This window comes from Rhamphochromis sp. 'chilingali' (genome assembly GCF_963969265.1).
Source record: "Rhamphochromis sp. 'chilingali' genome assembly, chromosome: 5".
Lineage (NCBI taxonomy): Eukaryota > Metazoa > Chordata > Actinopteri > Cichliformes > Cichlidae > Rhamphochromis > Rhamphochromis sp. 'chilingali'.
Window position 1 is genome coordinate 20,659,459 of NC_137932.1, and position 18,336 is coordinate 20,677,794.

Here is an 18,336-nt window from a genome sequence, read left to right on the forward strand (position 1 = left end):
AGCTTCTCTTTTATATTTGAGTGAAAGAGGTCTTTGCTGCTTTTCCTTCTTGGGCCGGGCACTGAGCATATATAGGGTACATTTTTCAATCGAAATGCTTATTTGCACCACTTTATGTTGCCATAAAGTGGTGCACACTTTTTGGCAGCATAAAGTGTGCACCACTTTATGTTGCCATAAAGTGATGCACACTTTTTGGCAGCATAAAGTGTGCACCACTTTTGTGTTGGAAGATTTCAGCTTACAACATCTTGAAGGTCACTTTGCATGTCTATTCTTTTATCTGTGCCAAGATTATACCAACCGCTTACTTCACTCATGGCGTCAGGTTAGCTACATAAAGGTCGGCGAAACACAACCAGACAACAAAATAATAATCCTTGCAGTATGGTAAAATTGAAGAAAAAAAAAGAGTCAAATTTACACCATAGAGTATTTTCAGAAAAGTTTATCCATGACCTTGATCCTTGAGGTTGAGGTAGCTGAGATTCAAACATGTCATCGATTTTTACTAGATGCACCAATGGTATCAATTTGAAAAAGTTATGTTGCATCGTTCTCAATTTATCACATGTGAAAATCATGACTGAGGGGTTAAAAGTGCTGGAAACGGCAGTTCCTTCAGTCGCCACTTGAGGCAGGCTCAGAAAGTGAATGAGCACTCATAGACTCACATGTTAAAATGCCCCAATTTACAGCAGAAGCAAACATGTTTTCAAGTTAGTACAAAAATGGTTTTGGCTTCGGTGGATAGTTTGACATCAGCTGTTTAGCGAGTCAATTTGTTTTATAGTTCATTGGTCTGGATTAGGGATGGGTATCGTTTAGGTTTTATCCGATACCAGTACCAAACCGGTACTTTTTAAACGGTGCTCGAACCGGTGCTTAAAGAATGGAGAACACACACTTTGTCCAAAAACCTCTCGTGTTCAGCTGTTTTTTTGTGAAAAGATAACAATGTTAGCCTTTTCTGCAGCTATAGGGGATTTATGGCATCACTCTTGGCTGGAAGCAGTGCTTAAACAATGGAAAAAACAAATTTTGTCCAAAAACCTCTCACGTTTAGCCGTTTTCCACTTTTTCTTTGGTCATTTTAGCCTTTTTGGCCAGGGTGAAGGGAGCATCTGCCATCAAACAAGACAGCCGCATGTAACTATGACGGTGTTTGCTAGTTCACCTTACATGCATTAATGTAATAACGTGGTGAGCCTACTCAACGTAAATTACACACGAACAACATTAAGCGACTCACCCAGAGAAGAACGGCTGCTGCTGCCATCATCATCCTCATCATTCCTGCTACACTGGCAGGGCTAGGGGCCAGGACTCTACTATTCGGATTCTTGGGGGATGTTGCTAACTCCGGGTCGATAACAGCCACCACACCCACAGTAGATGTGCTCGGTGTGAGGTCTTGCAGCAAGCTATCAAATACGGTGCATTTCTCGGCTTTAAAAAAAAAAAACCCGCTATGTGTCGCCAGGTGTTTCATCAGATTCGAGGTGTTACTTCCTTTGCACAGTATCAGCTTAAAGCACTTGTTGCAGGCTGCTGAGTTTGCATCTTTTGCTGTGAAGTACAGCCAGACTTTGACCGCTTCACCTTGGGCATTTTTAATCTGTAGCTCTGCTCTAAAAGAACGTACGTACCTGGGCCCGCCTACTATCCTCGGAAACGTAAAATGATTGGCTAGAATCTAAAGTGTATCTCAGCTGAGGAAAAACAAAGCACCGAAATGTGCGCTGCTTTTCGGTCTGGTTACTACCGTTTATGTCAGAACCGGTGCCATTATGGCACCAGATACCGGTACCCATCCCTAGTCTGGATACAGACTTTTATGTCCCTTGTTTGTGTGGTTGGTTTCTGTTTGGTAGATTTGGTAGAAAAAAGAAACTGTGGTGGCAACCAAAACATCAAATTTTAGGCATCAACATGTGAACTCCATACGCAGTGGATTAAATCACACTGGATTCATTCATCATTGATACTCTGACTGTGTTTGAGATTAATCAGAATAATGTTGCCTTTTATTAAGTTGCTGAGGATTGTTACGTTATCTTTTTAGGACTTAATGTGATTCTAAAGTGCAAATAGGAAAATTATGTAAAATATAAAGCAGCTTTTCATCGTGAGAAAACAGAGAGCCCTGTTATAGCAGATAAATGACTGAATCCACTATAAATAGCAGTTATTTCTTTTCTTTTTTCTTTCTGATGTCATTAATGCACTGTGCTGCTTTTGGTGCTTTTGAAGGGTTACCATAAAAACAGCATGGGAGCCCCGTCGAACACTGAATAACCAGGGCTGCTGTCCGCCAACTCAGAGCGAGCCTCATTTCAATATTCAAGCATCTCTTCAATCCATGTATCATTTCCCAAAGGCATTACACACTGCTGAATCAAAATGCAGATGTTTCTGTCAGCCTCATTTGAATATCATTTTAGATCATTCTCGCTGATGGATTGTGGTTTAAAATTTACAAAATGGCACCTGAACATTTCACTGACAAAGAAAAACGAGCTAAACTCAGTGTGAACCGTGGTGTGCTTTAATGCTTTGTGCAACAATGCAAATGAGATCTGACCGTCATCCAATATTTCACGACTGCTGATAGAAAAAGTATCAACGTTTTCCTTATTTATTGTCATGCTGGGTTAGTTATCTTGATACCATTTTAGACAAAGATGATTAGGTGGTTTGTCCAGAGTTGGAAAGAACATTTAACACTTTATATCGAGGTTCTTGATAAATTAAAAAGTCACTTGTATTGTTCTCATCTTTATTTTACATTTTTTGCCCTCATTGGTTTGACCATTTTCTTGGGGCTTGACATCAAGACTGAAATTCTATTCTGAACATAGAGTGTTACCAAATGCATCTGGCAACCAAAAATCTAATCAGACAGTTAAGCATTTAAAAGTTTTATTAAGTTCAAGAGTTGGGTTTTAGAGAGACGCACTGGAGTTTCTCAGATTAGATGATGGACTGTTGAGCGATTTTGACCAAGATTAGATATCAGTGCATCAGAGGGACAGCTCAGGTTGGGTGTTTTGGAGACAAAGTTAGAGGTGACTCTAAGATAGTTTGGACATGTACAGAGGAGGGATAGTGGATATACTGGACAAAGGATGTTGAAGATGAAGCTGCCAGGCAGGAGGAAAAGAGGAAGACCTCAGAGGAGGTTTGTGGATGTCATGAAGGAGAACATGCAGAGGGTTGGTGTGACAGAGCAGGATGCTAGGAATAGGGTGAGATGGAGGCAGACAGTCCACTATGGTGATCCCTGCAGTTAAAGCCAAAAGAAGTAGTTTAGGTGGAGGCTACTTTCTGTAAATTAGAGGTATCATCATCATAAACACCTTTGTAAGCTTAGAAAAGCCTTGACAATGACTACTGTTAATCTCTAAAGAAGTCATATTGTACCAACTTATACCTGCATGTTGAAAAACAGCGCTTAAGTAGTACCCTGTGTGTGTAATCTCAGTGATAACTTTAGAGGACTGCTTTCTGGAAACAGAAATGAGGCTCCTGATAGATTGCAGAAACACTTTAATGGCCGTTTGACACAGAGACGTCAAATCCTGACAGCAACAGCAGCGCTGACTATTTCTCAAAGAAGTAAAAGCATGTTTCCTATAAACTGCTGCTAGAAAGGCACAAAGTGTGGATACTCACACATCAAAAACAGCCTTTTCCTGCCAGAGTAAACACTCAGCTGCCAGCAGCGTAACATTAGTAGGTCTTCACTGATGTTACGGTGTGCGTGTGTGTGTGTGTGTGTGTGTGTGTGTGTGTGTGTGTGTGTGTGTGTGTGTGTGTGTGTGTGTGTGTGTGTGTGTGTGTGTGTGTGTGTGTGTGTGTGTTTGTTTTGTGGCAACCCTCCAGTAAACAGTGCTAATGCATGATGCTAATGATGTGTATGCTTGTCAGTTGTTTTTGCTAATAGTCAAATATGTTTTTCTGTTTAAACTGTTTAAGTTCTTGTTTGGAAACTAAAGTGGAAATCAAAGAGCTGAACGAAACAAAATGAACATATTTATTGTTTTATTAATTAAATAGTCGAGACTCTTGCTTTCAGATGCTGAATGTGACAAAAAGTTTCCAGAAAAGCTGAAAATTGGAAGTGTACACAAAGACTGCCTCTGGTGCCTTTAGCCTAAATACTAATTAATGTCTTTGTGCCTGTTCCTTCTTCATAGCACGACAACAGCAAAATTATCAAAAGAATCTGATGGCACATCACTCAGTTTTTCTCTCTGTGTCAATATAAACAGGTTTTTTGAAGGGTTACCATAAATTAATTAATTCCAGCAGGACATGATGTGAGCTCCAATCCTGGGAAATTGCCTGATACTCTTCTTAACATCCATTTGTCAGATCTTTCAGGATATATCTGCAAGCTTCTTAGAAACCCACCTCTATCCCATCTCCAGATTTCCATGTTTGCATGCAGAAGGATGAAGAGCAGGGATGCGCCAATCCATTTTTATGCCTAATATCCCGACGGACACCTTAGCTTTGTGTATCTGCCATTAAAATAGTGATGTAATACCTAAGCAGTGTGACACAAACAGAAAACAAAGACTGTCTGCCTTCAAAGTGAAAGTTGGGTGTTTTGAAACATGCTGGTTGCACCAATAAAGCACGCCGTTCAGTGACGGTGAACACTTTAGTTCTGGTGTGCCGCACTTTTCCAAGTTCAGTAGCTAGTTGGCAAGTGTTTGCAGACAGGATGTTTTTTTTCATGCAAACTAATGGCAACCAGAACGATCTTCCAGCATCCAAAGCAGATGGAAATATGCAGCAATATGAATATGAAGCACTTCTGGACAGGAACGGCAAACCTTCTAGGAAAAGTGTTTATGATACTTGAAATATGACGGAGAAAACTGTCTGCGCGTTCTTTAATATCACATCTCCAGAGCAGAGTGACTTATAATTTTTTCTGACATTTCAAATGTAAGAAATGTAAGAAAATAGCATGTGCACTATGATGCATTCAGACATAGAAGGTGACCCCGATTTGTGCAGTCTGCAGCATAAATGGTGTGTTTCTTGATGCTTCAGTGGTCAGTTTCTCCTTTAGCTCATAGAGGATTTTAAATAAAATTGTTTTCTTTTACTTTCTTTCTTGCTCACTGTTCCATTTCATTGTTTTTATCCCTCTTGCCTCTTACTTTTCCCTCCCACTCCATCATTTCCTCCTATACTGTTCATTTTCTTGCATTTTTCCTGTCGCTGGTCTCCCTCTGGTTCTCCCACTCCTCCATTTCCCTCTTTCTAATTGTTTTCCTGACCTCTTTTTGTTTCTCTTTCACCCTCCTCTGTTTCCTTTTTTTACCCACCTGTCTCATCTCTCCATCAGGACCTGGAGGAGCGTCTCCGCCACCATCACCATGCAGAGCTGCAGTCTCTCAGAGAGGCTCACCGCCAGAGCATCGAGACGCTCAAACAGCAGTCAGAACAGGAGCTTCAAACGCTCCGCTTTGAACTGGAGGATGAGGGCAAAGCCATGTTAGGTAAAGTGTGTGTGTGTGTGTGTGTGTGTGTGTGTGTGTGTGTGTGTGTGTGTGTGTGTGTGTGTGTGTGTGTGTGTGTGTGTGTGTGTGTTTGGTTGCTCTGTCTTTGTGTGTGGGTGCATACATAAAAACAGATTAACCCACCCATGAATTTTAAGTATATTTTGCCTTGATTGGAGAGCTTTTATTCAGTCTGCAGTGATTTTTCAGTTTGAGCTGAAACTATAGAAAGAACAGAAGAATGTTTAAGTAGAACCGACAAGTTTAAACACAAATATGAATATATTTGTGTTTAAACTTGTAGGTTGAATATGAGACTATTGGCAGGACTTCAATTCAGCCATGAGATCCTCCCCCCTGTCTCGCTCTGTTTTCACACTGCCACATTAAGTGCTATTCCAGACTATATACAGCCTTAAGTGGAAGTCATTTATGAAACCCTCAAACACACCCTGTGGCAGCTGATTTGTGTCTACATAAAGGAGACTTCACACACCTATGAATATGGATTCCTGGTGGTTATTTCAGAAAAATCCAAATGGAAAAAATGCAGCAGGGGCTAAACAGATTCATGTATTTCAGAAGAAAGTCTTGAGTGAAAGAAGATACTGGCAGTGAAGGACTTAAAGGGAAAATTAGGGCTGCCACATTTATTGTGGCTAATATTTTATCCTCTAATATGTAACACAATTATTTTTCAAAAAATATATTTTAAACTGGATTTCTCTGAAATGTAAATGCATTGTGAGCTTTAGTTTGGCAAAAGGACCCAACACGTGTACAATGTCACAGGGTCGGTGTCTCTAGTGAGATTACCAACTCCCGGTGCAACTCTCTCCTCCGGTCCCAGCGACCTCCTGATCACCGGAGAGCCTAATAAGCCAATCAGCCCCAGCTGCCCTCCCAGCCTCCCGGGCATTGGCCCCTGAACCCACTGCACCACGCCTCCTCTGCAGCCGCAGACCACACAGTGTTGTTTTGGCATCCCCCAATTTTTGTAACCTGACCCCAGTCTGCAGGCAAAAGTGTGCGACAGGGTCCATCTGTACTAGTGCATCTACAATAATATGAAGGTCCAGGAAAAAGTTAGTTGTTTCAGGATTTATACTTTCATGTATTCTCCATTTATTAAATATTTATACATTTTGATTTGGTTTTGGCTTAAAGCTCATGAAAAAAACTCACAAATCCATCACAAGTTTTATCGTAACATTTTCTCATTTTTATCAAAAAAGGATTCAAAATACAAAACTGTCCAATTTCTGAAAAGTGAGCTGGCTGACGAATGGAGCACAGACAGCACTGTGAGCAAGTCCAACTGGAAAAAGAAATCAGCATCTCTGTAAAGGACGTGAGCAGATGAAGCATAAAATCATGCAGTATTTAGACTGTTTAAATTTTTATTTACTCAAACTTCAAATGAAATAATGAAATAATTTAAGATATTTTAAGATTTTCATTAGCTCTAAGCCATAATAATCAAAATTAAAACAAAGAAAGTATTAATTTATTCATTTTAAATGTATAAATCTATATAGAATATATAAAAGTTTACCCGTTTAAATTAAAAAGTGAAAAAAATGAAGATTTTCACAGTATTTTAGTTTTGTGAGATATACATGTACAGGCCTCTCTGTGATACATCAGCACAGCTCAGGGTTTCCCAGCTGGTGCAGACGGAGAACAGTTGGAAAAGATGAGGTCACATTATCACACATTTGAGCCAGTTTTGTTTGTGAGGACACAAATCTGTAACTTTCCAGCTCCCTGGCAACGTTCTGTTAATGTCAGAACGTGTTGGACTTTAGCAGCTGGTAACCTGGTCCGTTCACCATTAGTGAGTCTTGGTCATGTTTACTGCCTGCTCCACGTTCTGTTCAGACGGCTCATTCCCCCGAACCTCATGGAGTTTTTCCAACTAGTGGAAAAACATCGGAAGTGAAAAAGGACGGCTGTGGGAGGTATCTGTTTCAATAAAACACTCAGAATTGGGTCCGAGGGAAAGTCATGCAGTAGAATGATGGGTGATCATTTTTGCCTGCTCGCTCACAGTTTGTGTTTTGTCCTGTTTGTCGGTTGTCGTCTCTTTTCAATTAACCATCCCCATCGATTGTGGCAGTTAACCACCCCTCCTCAAGCCCGGGTCTGATCTCATTCTGTCAAAAGACAGTCTTTCCTCCCCACTGCAGAACAACATTAAAGCGCATTTAGATAGCTGGTCTTGCACCGCGGTGCTATAGAAATGGCATTTCCGTGAATAATAGCTGTAATTTCAGAACGCAAGACATATGGATGTTTTCTACATGACTGTAGACAGACATTCTTTCATCACAGACTACATTATTACATTTCTCTGTCTTACGTTAATGTTGCTATTTGACAGGAGAAACATCTGGTCTTTATTATTTTCTCATTATAATGCAGTGTAGGGACAACAGAGTAAAATGAAACATCAACAAGGATCTAAAGTCTAACAAAATCATATAAGCACATAAGTGAAGTAAATTCTCAACCTCACCAAATATTTGGTGCCGACAAACCAGTACTGTGCTGTGATAAATGGTCTTCCATTACCCTCTATGTCATGGTCCTGACACTGGCAGGCTCCAGCGATAATATTATTTTATTACCTGTTCCTCCTTATATCTCTTACCTTTTTTTCTATCGTATCCCCATACGTGTGTATTCGCATGTTCTGTTTCTTTCTGTTTGCCCGTCTTCTGACTGGTTTTGAACTGCAGAGAGAAATCATGTGCAGTTCGTGACTTTGTTCTTCTTTTGTCTTTCAAAGCTAATAGCAGTGTGTTCCCTCACCATGCTTCTCTAAGCCATTAGACTGTTTGCAATAAAAGGTGTTCATTGAAGTGAGGATTAAAGGCCACTCGGGTAAAGGCAGCAGAGACATTCTCTTTATGGGCAAAGTTAGGGGGAAAAAAGTAATGTAGTAAGAATGCCTTTGGATTTAATGAGCTCTTTTTGCAAATAGACAAAAGGCTGAAAGGAGCTTTCTGAGTAAGTCTGAATCTGAAATATGCAGACTAGCTTTGCTTCATCATGTGCGTGATGCTCTGTGCAAATAAAATGTGACCTCCTGACATTCGTGTATTCGATCATATTTTTCCATCAGCCTCTCTGCGATCGGAGCTGAACCACATCCACGCGTCAGCCATCGAACACCTGAGACAAACCCACCAGCACGAGTCAGCCGCCGCCAAGGCCGAGCTGGAGAAGACGATCGAGAATAACCGGACACAGGTACTGTGAGACTTACTGAAGACGGGCTGGCTTATCACAACAGCATTTCCAACCACATTCATTTCCACCGCCACCACAGCACCACGAGCAACAAAGCTATGTGATGAATGGGCATCCAGTGAAGGATGAATCCTCAAAACACTTTACCATATTCTCTCTCTTCCATGGCCACAGTGAAGATTAGACGCACACAGTATTACATTCTCCTGTCATACACACCCGGCTTGACTTATGCCACAGGCTGCTGATATTTTTATGGATTTTTCTTTATTTCACCAAGTTTTTAAATTAGCCTGAGGTTACATCGAGGTGATTAGTCATATAATTGATTACTTGAGCAACAAAAAAATAATTGAGGACAAGCTGGATCAATGTTAAAAGTGCTTAAAAAATAAGGAGCATTTCAAGAGGAAATGTTGACTATGCACCAGCTCCAGCTTTACCTATTGACTCAAAAATGAGCAATTTATAGGTGTCACCTTGATTTGTGGAAGCTTTTTACTTTTATTTTTTTGTATATACTAAATTTTTACAGCCCAAGAAAGTGTTCATGTCCAAAGCAAATAGATACTCTTAGCGCTGAAGAATTCAGCCTCGGTTAAGCTCACTACATTGGTCTGTTTGCAAACAGTGACGTCGCCTCAGCTCCGTACCACTTATACCAGCACTGAGGGAGGAAATAGTCCCCACATTACGATAAGTGTCTCCACTCAGACACAGTGTGCACATCAGCGCTGGTATAAGAGGAGAAAAAAGTAGCAAGTCTTTTTCTTTTCAGACTTTTGCAACATCGCCCTCTGTATATGATGTCGCTTTTTTCATCTGGCACAGTTTGCATGGTGAGGATAAATGGGCCATAAAGAAGTGCCAAAAGTTGCACTTCCTCAAATGAGTACTTGACACACGGGTCTTTATAGTCTCCTTTATGGAAACTTTATTGCAGTAAAACATGTTTTATAGGCTGGTTTTTGTCTCGATTGTTAATTTCCCACTTCATAGAGGTATCGAGTCTGTTAGCTAGACCTAACTAACTAGCAGACATCTGTATGTCTGTGTGAAGCATGTTATCGTTAACTCTGTAATCCACCATCATGTCAAAATATGGACGCTTCTTCTTCCAACACACCAACGTGGTGGTGGCCAAAATGCAAAACTCAAGGCTTCAGAACAGGACTTCATTAATCAGCTGGTGAAGCCGTGATTGATCAGCCACCATCTATCTTCAGTATACAGCTCATGCTCAAATACAAAATAAGTGATAAAACATTCAGACACTAATGCAGTAATCTAGGTCGCACAGTCCTCTAAAAACAAAATTACTTTCAAAGAAATCAAAATCAAAGAAATTCAGTGGGATGGAGTCAATGTTAAATGATGCTACCAGCATCATATACCACCTGCTCACAAGCACACACACCACACTGCAGGCAGCCCTCTGAGCACCACTTGTAAATCTTTCTAATTACCCCCAGCACAGTGAGTTCCATTCTCATCACCTTATGATACAGATGTTCTAGCAGAGACACACAGCTGGTTCTCTTTAATACTGCCACTATGCACCCCCTAAATGCACACGTGCACACACCCCACCTTTACTCCCTCTTTAGTCACAAAGAGAACAGGAGGGCAATTAAAGCTAATAGGCACACGTTACAGTCTCAACTACCTGCCAGTCAAGCAGTGATGTTTGAATTATGCTTCAGCTGGAAATGTACGGCATGACTTCAGAGATAAGCAGAACCCCCTCTTAAACCTGTGCCGTAACCTCCCATCTAACCTGATACACACCTCCCAAGAAATGTAACTACGTGTTCAGTCAACACAGCCACTATGACATCATCAACCTGTTAGTGAGGATCTGTCTTAAAGCCTCAAACTGTTTTCACTCTGGTAATTTGAAACTGAATGTGACAAGCGAGGGGTGGTCAACTAGCAGTCAGCTATGAGGTAAAGCAAACTCTCCTTTATTCTTGTTTTTGACCACAATGTGGACCATGATTTGCAAAATTATCATCATATTTTATTTAAAAAGATTCAAAATGAATGACTGAAAAAGTAGCATGTTTTCTGATGTCATGGATTACAGGAGACAAGGGTCAGTTTCTCGTAGATTTCTACATCACTGTGTTCTGCCTTTTTTCTTGCATCTGAAGATTTATTTATTTATTATTTGGTCCTCTGAGATCCATAAAGACATCCAAGTTACGCGCTCAGACGAAGAAGTTGATGTGCTGCTCACAAAGCGATGTACATAGCTGCTCAATATTTTCTTTTCCTGAGGAAACACCCACTGGACGAGTTTCATTGGATGGAAGGTTGGATCCACAGGGGGCAAATAAATATTTGTCGGCTCATTTTTTTCTTGATATTTTTCTTGTTTTATGTCGAATGCGTTACCAACTCCCTGCAAGTCATCTCTCTAGTGTTTTTGTTTTGCAGATGAACTGAGCAATGAAATTAATAATGCCAGAGAATGCCCATTCCTGAATATAAATCACAATTAGACACAAAGTCTGACATTCATACTTTCCTACATAGTAGTAGGATAATAATCTAATTTACATTGGTAACTGTTTAACAAGAAAAAAGTAAAAAGCCATTTTTGCAGGCCTTTGAAAAGAGAAAGACCTCTTCCTCTTTATCACCTCTGCAAACTCTTTAAACAATCATCAGATTTAAACCCAGAGACTTGATTACTGCGGGAGCATCGAGCCACACAAGTATGTTTTCACAGTTAGCAAGCTGTTGCTACCTGTTAACCATGTAAAGTCATGTGGAAAGAAGCAGCTTTAGTTATTAGTAGATCTATAATTTCCATGGAAGATATCGACTTCCACCACTCACCAACCTGTCAGGAAATAACACTTTTCTCTGGTGACTGGGTTACTGTTGGTTGCTAGGGGTTCTCTGGGCCTGCTTGAATGGGGCTTTAGTAATGGACATTTCTGTCCATGCTGTAGGTCCTGGGATTTAATAATGTTAAAAGTCTGCCTTTAAACATTTTGTTTTACATTTAAATTCAACATCAGTGGGAGTCTGTGTTTACAATAATTCCTTGTTTACTTTGCTGAGGCATTAATGGAACATAAACTAAAACTTCCTGAGTTGAGTCAATAGAGCGGAGGAGCTCAGTGGCAGACGGGCGTCACGCTGTGTTAAATAATGCTTTTGTACCTCCAATTACTTAACAGATGGGGAGGGAGAGGCTGATGGAGTGCAGAGGTGTGCGCAGGTCTTTGTGTGCACAGTGTCATCTATCCTTGTCTAGATATTTATCATGTTTGATCTAACAGTCTTGTCTGAAGAATTACCCTGCCATCAGTATCTCTTGACTTTTAATAACTATTCCGGTCCACTTTGATTGTATTGTTGTGGTCATGATGATGCTCTAGCACACATGAGAACATTTGTTTTCTTCCTCATTGTTAGATTTAAAGCATCTTCAGAGAACCGTTGTTTCCTTTTATCGCTCGTATTATTTTTCTCCCCGCTATGGTTCTGTTCTCATGGAGCCATGGGTTTTTGGAGCAATGTGTTCTTAACAGTTTGGTAGAATTGTATATGAAGTGGTTAGCTGAGATTGTGACAGGCAGAAAAGTGGCATATTTCCCATATTAGTGTTGGCAGCCCTGGATAAACATGATGACAGCCAGCATATTTTACAGCAACAGTACGAACCACCTTTGTCCCGCTGAAAGGAGGAATTAAAAGTGAAGGCTTTACTGTTAAAATTCACAGATACACTTATGAATAAGACAGTAAAGAACTCAAAACTAACAAAAAAGCACATTTAAAGGAATAACAAAGCAAATAACTCACACACTGTTTAGAAACTGGGGCACAGCATTGTTCCCCTGAGAATAAAAATATGTATTCATGGCAGCAGTTCATGGGATTTCATTGGCTAACTACTAATACCCATTGAAAAATAAAGTAGCTCAGGAAATCACACTCTATTTTACTGTAATGTCCTTTTTGATTATTATTTGAAAAGTTTATTTTTTAAGGAAAAGAAGGATAAAGAAGAACTAGGCAAAACAGAGAATGACAAAGCGATCTCCTTTACGGCGCTGTTTACATATTATATCTGAGGTGTTTGAAAGAGAGGATAAAATTAGATTATAAAAGAGAGAGACAGCAGATAAGCAGACAAAAAAAAAGATGATAGATCAACTCAGACAAGATGCAAAAGTAAATAAATCTCTCCCCCAAACGAGCCCAACACTGGGAATTTTATCTCGTCTTCCGCAGTTGTGAAATCAAAGGCTGATATCTGCTGTAATTGAAAGAGTATATTAAGTTATAATGTCCCATATCATTCGATAAATGCTCTTCCAATTAGCCTTTGTTTCTTTCTTTAATTCTGCCAGCTTTCTTTCCTAATTTCCCTTCATCTCCTGCTCCAACGCCAGCCAAGATTTGGATGAGATGAAGAGTAAAATGAGTAAATTGGTCATTAAAGACTCATCTGGCCGATCACCATTGTGCTTGATTGTACTGAAGGTTTTGGACTTTAAAAATAAAACAGCCAATTACATTAAGTGAAAATGCAGATGGCGATGCAAATAGACAGTAGTTTGTGAATATGAAGCTATTATACAAGATTATGGCTTCTGGATATGTGAACACAGTCCTTGGCACAAATTGTTATAGTGCCAAGTTAAATTAGATTTTTCACAGGGAGAGGAATCATTAGTAGACGATAACGTGACAGTGTTTAATCTAATTCTGATGGTGTTAAGTGGCACTCAACTGAGAGTCTTCAGATCACATCTTGCTTCTTCATTTAAGTCACCAAACGTAATGAAATGTTTGGCACGTGAGGCCCATTTCACCTCCCGGGAATTTCAGAGTTGAGTATGTTAATGACAATGACTTGAGAAAGGTTTCAGATCTCTTTCAGTGTTTCAGGCTCCTCTGAAAATGGATTCAGCTCGTTTTTTCTCCTCATCAGTCAACACAAAATGCTCCATGATGACAAATAAACTTTTTTGTAATCTTTAAAATCAACCTTTTATTAGATGAGATGCCAAAGTTCTAAGAACAAACGCCAAGGAGACCAATGAGGACTAATCAGAGGAGTGGAAACACCTGGGAAACAAGGAACAGCCAAAACTAATCAGAATCAGAATCAGAATCAGAATGGGTTTATTGCCAGATGTTGAGGTTTACAACATTAGGAAATTGCTGCGGTGCTTCAGTGCAGACAATAAGAATTAAAGTGCTATGTAGAAAGAAAGATATGTGCATGAGATATACATGAGATATATACATGAGAATAAGAATTATGAGTGCTACGTAGAAAGATATATACATGAGTGCAGGTGGTGATCAGTGCCAAACATATATACATGAGAATAAGAATTATGAGTGCTACGTAGAAAGATATATACATGAGTGCAGGTGGTGATCAGTGCCAGACATGAAATGATGCAGTGACACAGCGTAGGGTCATGTGTTAGTGGCGGGGACAGTCATGTGGTTATTGTTCATGTGTCCAACAGCAGAGGGGAAGAAACTGTTCTTGTGGCGAGAGGTTCTGGTGCGAATGGACCGGAGCCTCCTGCCTGAGGGGAGCAGGTCAAACAGACTGTGTCCAGGGTGAGAAGGGTCAGCTGAGATCCGGGCTGCACGCCGCAGTGTCCTGGAGGTGTACAGGTCCTGCAGAGATGGGAGTCTGCAGCCAATCACCTTCTCAGCAGAGCGCACAACACGCTGCAGTCTCTGTTTGTCCCTGATAGTGGCTCCAGCGTACCACACGGTGATGGAGGAGGTGAGGATGGACTCGATGATTGCAGTGTAGAATTGCATCATCGTCCGTGTTGGCAGGTTGAATTTCTTCAGCTGCCTCAGGAAGTACATCCTCTGCTGGGCTTTCTTGATGACGGAGGTGATGGTGGGCTCCCACTTCAGGTCCTGGGTGATGGTGGTACCCAGGAAGCGGAATGAGTCCACAGAGGTGATGGGGGTGTCAGTCAGGATGATGGGGGGGGAGTGGGGCTGTGTGCTTCCTGAAGTCCACAATAATCTCCACTGTCTTCTGGGCGTTCAGCACCAGGTTGTTGTGGCTGCACCAAGACACCAGACGTTCACCCTCCCTCCTGTAGGCAGACTCGTCCCCGTCAGAGATGAGCCCAATGACGGTGGTGTCATCTGCGAACTTGATTAGCTTGACAGACTGGTGGGTGGAGGTGCAGCAGTTGGTGTACAGGGAGAAGAGCAGAGGAGAAAGAACACAGCCCTGAGGGGAGCCGGTGCTGATGGTCCGGGAGTCCGAGACATTCTTCCCCAGCCTCACATGCTGCTTCCTGTCCGTCAGGAAGTCAGTGATCCACCGGCAGATGGGATCAGGCACATTCATCTGGGAAAGCTTGCCTCGGAGATGGTCTGGAAGGATGGTGTTGAAGGCAGAGCTGAAGTCCACAAACAGGATCCTGGCGTAGGTTCCTGGGGAGTCCAGATGCTGCAGGATGAAGTGTAGGGCCATGTTGATGGCGTCGTCTACAGACCTGTTGGCTCTATATGCAAACTGCAGGGGGTCCAGGAGGGGGGCCGTGAGGGTCTTGAGATGGGAGAGAACTAGGCGCTCAAATGACTTCATGACCACAGATGTCAAAGCCACGGGTCTGTAGTCATTTAGTCCAGTGATCCTAGGTTTCTTGGGGACAGGGATTATGGTAGAGGACTTGAAGCAGGCAGGCACATGACATGCCTGCAGTGAGGAGTTGAAGATGCCAGAAAACACTGGGGCCAGCTCGTTTGCACAGTGTCTGAGGGTGGCAGGAGACACACCGTCTGGGCCGGGAGCTTTCCGAGCATTCAGACTCCTAAACTGCTTCCTCACATCTGCTTCATGAATATGAAGAGTTGTGGTCGGAGGAGGTGGTGTGAAATCCTCTTTTGTGTGGGGTGAGGGGGCGGGTGTTGCAGGTGAACAGTTTGAAGGTGGTGATGGCTCTATGGAGGGGGGAGAGGTGGGGGAATGAGTGTCCAAAGTGCCTCTATTGTTGGGGTCGTTGGAGGTGTGAAGGCTGCCTGATGGCTCGTCAAAACGACAGTAGAAGTCGTTAAGGGTGTTGGCTAAGAGCAAGTCATCAGTGGAGTGGGGGGTTTTAGGCTTGTAGTTTGTGATATTCCTAAAACCTTTCCACACAGAGGCCGAGTCATTCTCTGAGATCTGCTGCTGCATCTTCTCAGAGTGCTGATGTTTGGCAATGTCCACTTCCTTAGTGAACCTGTACTTGGCCTCTCTGTAGCAGTCCCTGTCTCCGCTTCTGAACGCCTTACTCTTTTCCAGCCACAGCTTTTTGAGTTTAGGAGTAAACCAGGGTTTGTCATTGTTATAACTCACCCTGGTGCGTGATGGCACAATGCTGTCCTCACAGAAGTGGATATAGGAGGTGACAGTGTCCGTAAACTCGTCCAAGCTGTTAGAAGCAGCCTTCATTGTGTCCCAGTCTGTGGTCTCCAAACACGTGCGAAGCTCCTCCACAGCCTCGTTGCTCCACAGTTTTTTGGTCCTCACGACAGGTTTGGAGAGCTTCAGCCTCTGTCTGTACGCGGGGATTAGGTGGATCATGACGTGATCAGAAAGTCCGAGTGAAGCGCGCGGCACCGCGCGATAGGCCCCGCTGATCGTGCTGTAGCAGTGGTCCAATGTCCTCTCCTCTCTGGTCGGGCATTTAATATACTGCTTGTATTTCGGAAGCTCATGGCTCAGATTGGCTTTGTTAAAGTCCCCAAGAGCAATGATGAGAGAGTCCGGGTATGTCCACTCCGTGTGGAGAATCTGCTCTGCGAGTGCGCACTGAGCTGCTTGCGCATCCGCGTCTGGCGGGATGTAAACAGCGGCCAGGATGAATGAAGCAAACTCCCGCGGAGAATAAAACGGTTTGCAGTGAATAAAAAGATATTCCAGAGAGGGAGAGCAGTGCTGAGCAATCACTGTTACATCTGTGCACCAGCCACTATTGATGTAGAAGCAGACACCTCCACCTTTGGTTTTACCGGAGAGAGCGGCCTGCCGGTCCGCGCGCAGCAGATGAAAGCCCTCCAGCTTGAGCGCGCAGTCCGGGATGTCCTCACTGAGCCACGACTCCGTAAAACATAAGACACAGGAGGAGGCAAAGTCTCTGTTCATGCTTCTCATCAGGGCCAGTTCGTCTATCTTATTCCAGAGTGAGCGTACATTAGAAAGGAAGATCCCAGGAAGGGCCGTTCTCAGTCCGCGTTTCCTCAAACGCACGAGTACGCCGGCTCGCTTACCTCTCTTTCGACGTCTCACTTTCCTGATCAGAGTCAGCAGTAAATCTGCCGCAGATGCGACAAAATCAAGGACAATGAGAGAAAGGAAGCAGTCTCTTGTGTCTAAAACACATCACAGACAAATGACAGTCAACATAAAACTGAAAGTTACTAAAATAGAAACACCCAAATGAGAGATGACAATTAATATATGTATGTATGTATGTATGTATGTATGTATGTATGTATGTATGTAAATATATATATATATATATATATATATATCAGTGAAATAAGTAACATAGTAAGGTGTCATTGTTTCTTTAAAGTTCACCTTTTACAGGCACAGATCAATTTACCATTTTCAGGAAAATCTGAGATGATATTCAGAGCTACAAAGAGGATAAATCGCAGCAACTGACCTTATGACTTTATCAGAGTAGCTATGCACTATTCAAAATAATCCTTTTCTATCTTATACCAGACCTCAATGCACCCCCTCAGTTCATGCACTGTATACAAAAGAAATTTAAGCTCCCTATTAACAAACAACAGAAAGTGGAATACTTCTTAAAGTTTGCGAAGCTGTGAGTCACATGTTCCAATAATGGACTCGTAAATGCAGACAGGCTGCGTTGTTCTTTTTGTTTTTTTTATGCCACTGTTTGGTTGAACCTACGCGTCGTTCACCGCACCCCTGCTGGGAAAATCACTTGCTCATTTTCTCACTTTCAAAATGCGACAGAATCGAGCTGCTTCTTGTGTCAGTGTGGAGCTCAGAAGAAAAGAGCAGCTCGGCAGGCGGTCGTGAGTAATTTCAGTTGTTGGTCATGTTTACATGAAGTCATTCAGTAGTTTACAGCACTGTTGTATTATCAGAGCTCAGATGAATCTCGTCTCTCCCATAATGACTGAAATCTTGTTTTTGCCATACTCGTCAGTTAAATTACCTGGTTCAACAGCTTGAGTTCTCTACTGGATTTTATTAAGTTTTATTAAGTTGATTTTATTAAGTTGCTTTTATCAGTCATAAACAAACTGTTATGGCCCAAAAGAACTAATAGATCATTGTTTCCCCAAGTACACTGGCTGCAAAATGCAAGTAAGTTGACAAAATAAGAACCTTACACGGACTCAGCTTATTGTGGCACAGTTGGAAATCACTGTGTATCCTTAAATGAAAACCAGTGGAGGATTTAGATGTCTCTGTGGACAAAGTGACCAAATAAGGGCTGCCTATAATGTGCAAGCTAAAGGAACAGTCCTCTCCAGTGTTTGTTGTATATGCCTGCAAAGCTGTGGTAAGAAGAAACACTAA

At 41.9% G+C, this 18,336-nt stretch overlaps 1 protein-coding gene across 4 annotated transcripts in view; it reads left to right on the plus strand.

The window, feature by feature from the left end:
- fam184ab (family with sequence similarity 184 member Ab) overlaps positions 1–18,336 on the plus strand; it is a 220,904-nt gene that overhangs the window by 164,458 nt on the left and 38,110 nt on the right. For all 4 annotated transcript variants that reach the window (XM_080882220.1, XM_080882223.1, XM_080882221.1 and 1 more), the window contains 2 exons: positions 5,366–5,519; positions 8,647–8,774. In XM_080882220.1, coding sequence (XP_080738346.1) covers positions 5,366–5,519; positions 8,647–8,774 — 282 coding nt within the window. The remainder of the gene's footprint in view (positions 1–5,365; positions 5,520–8,646; positions 8,775–18,336) is intronic.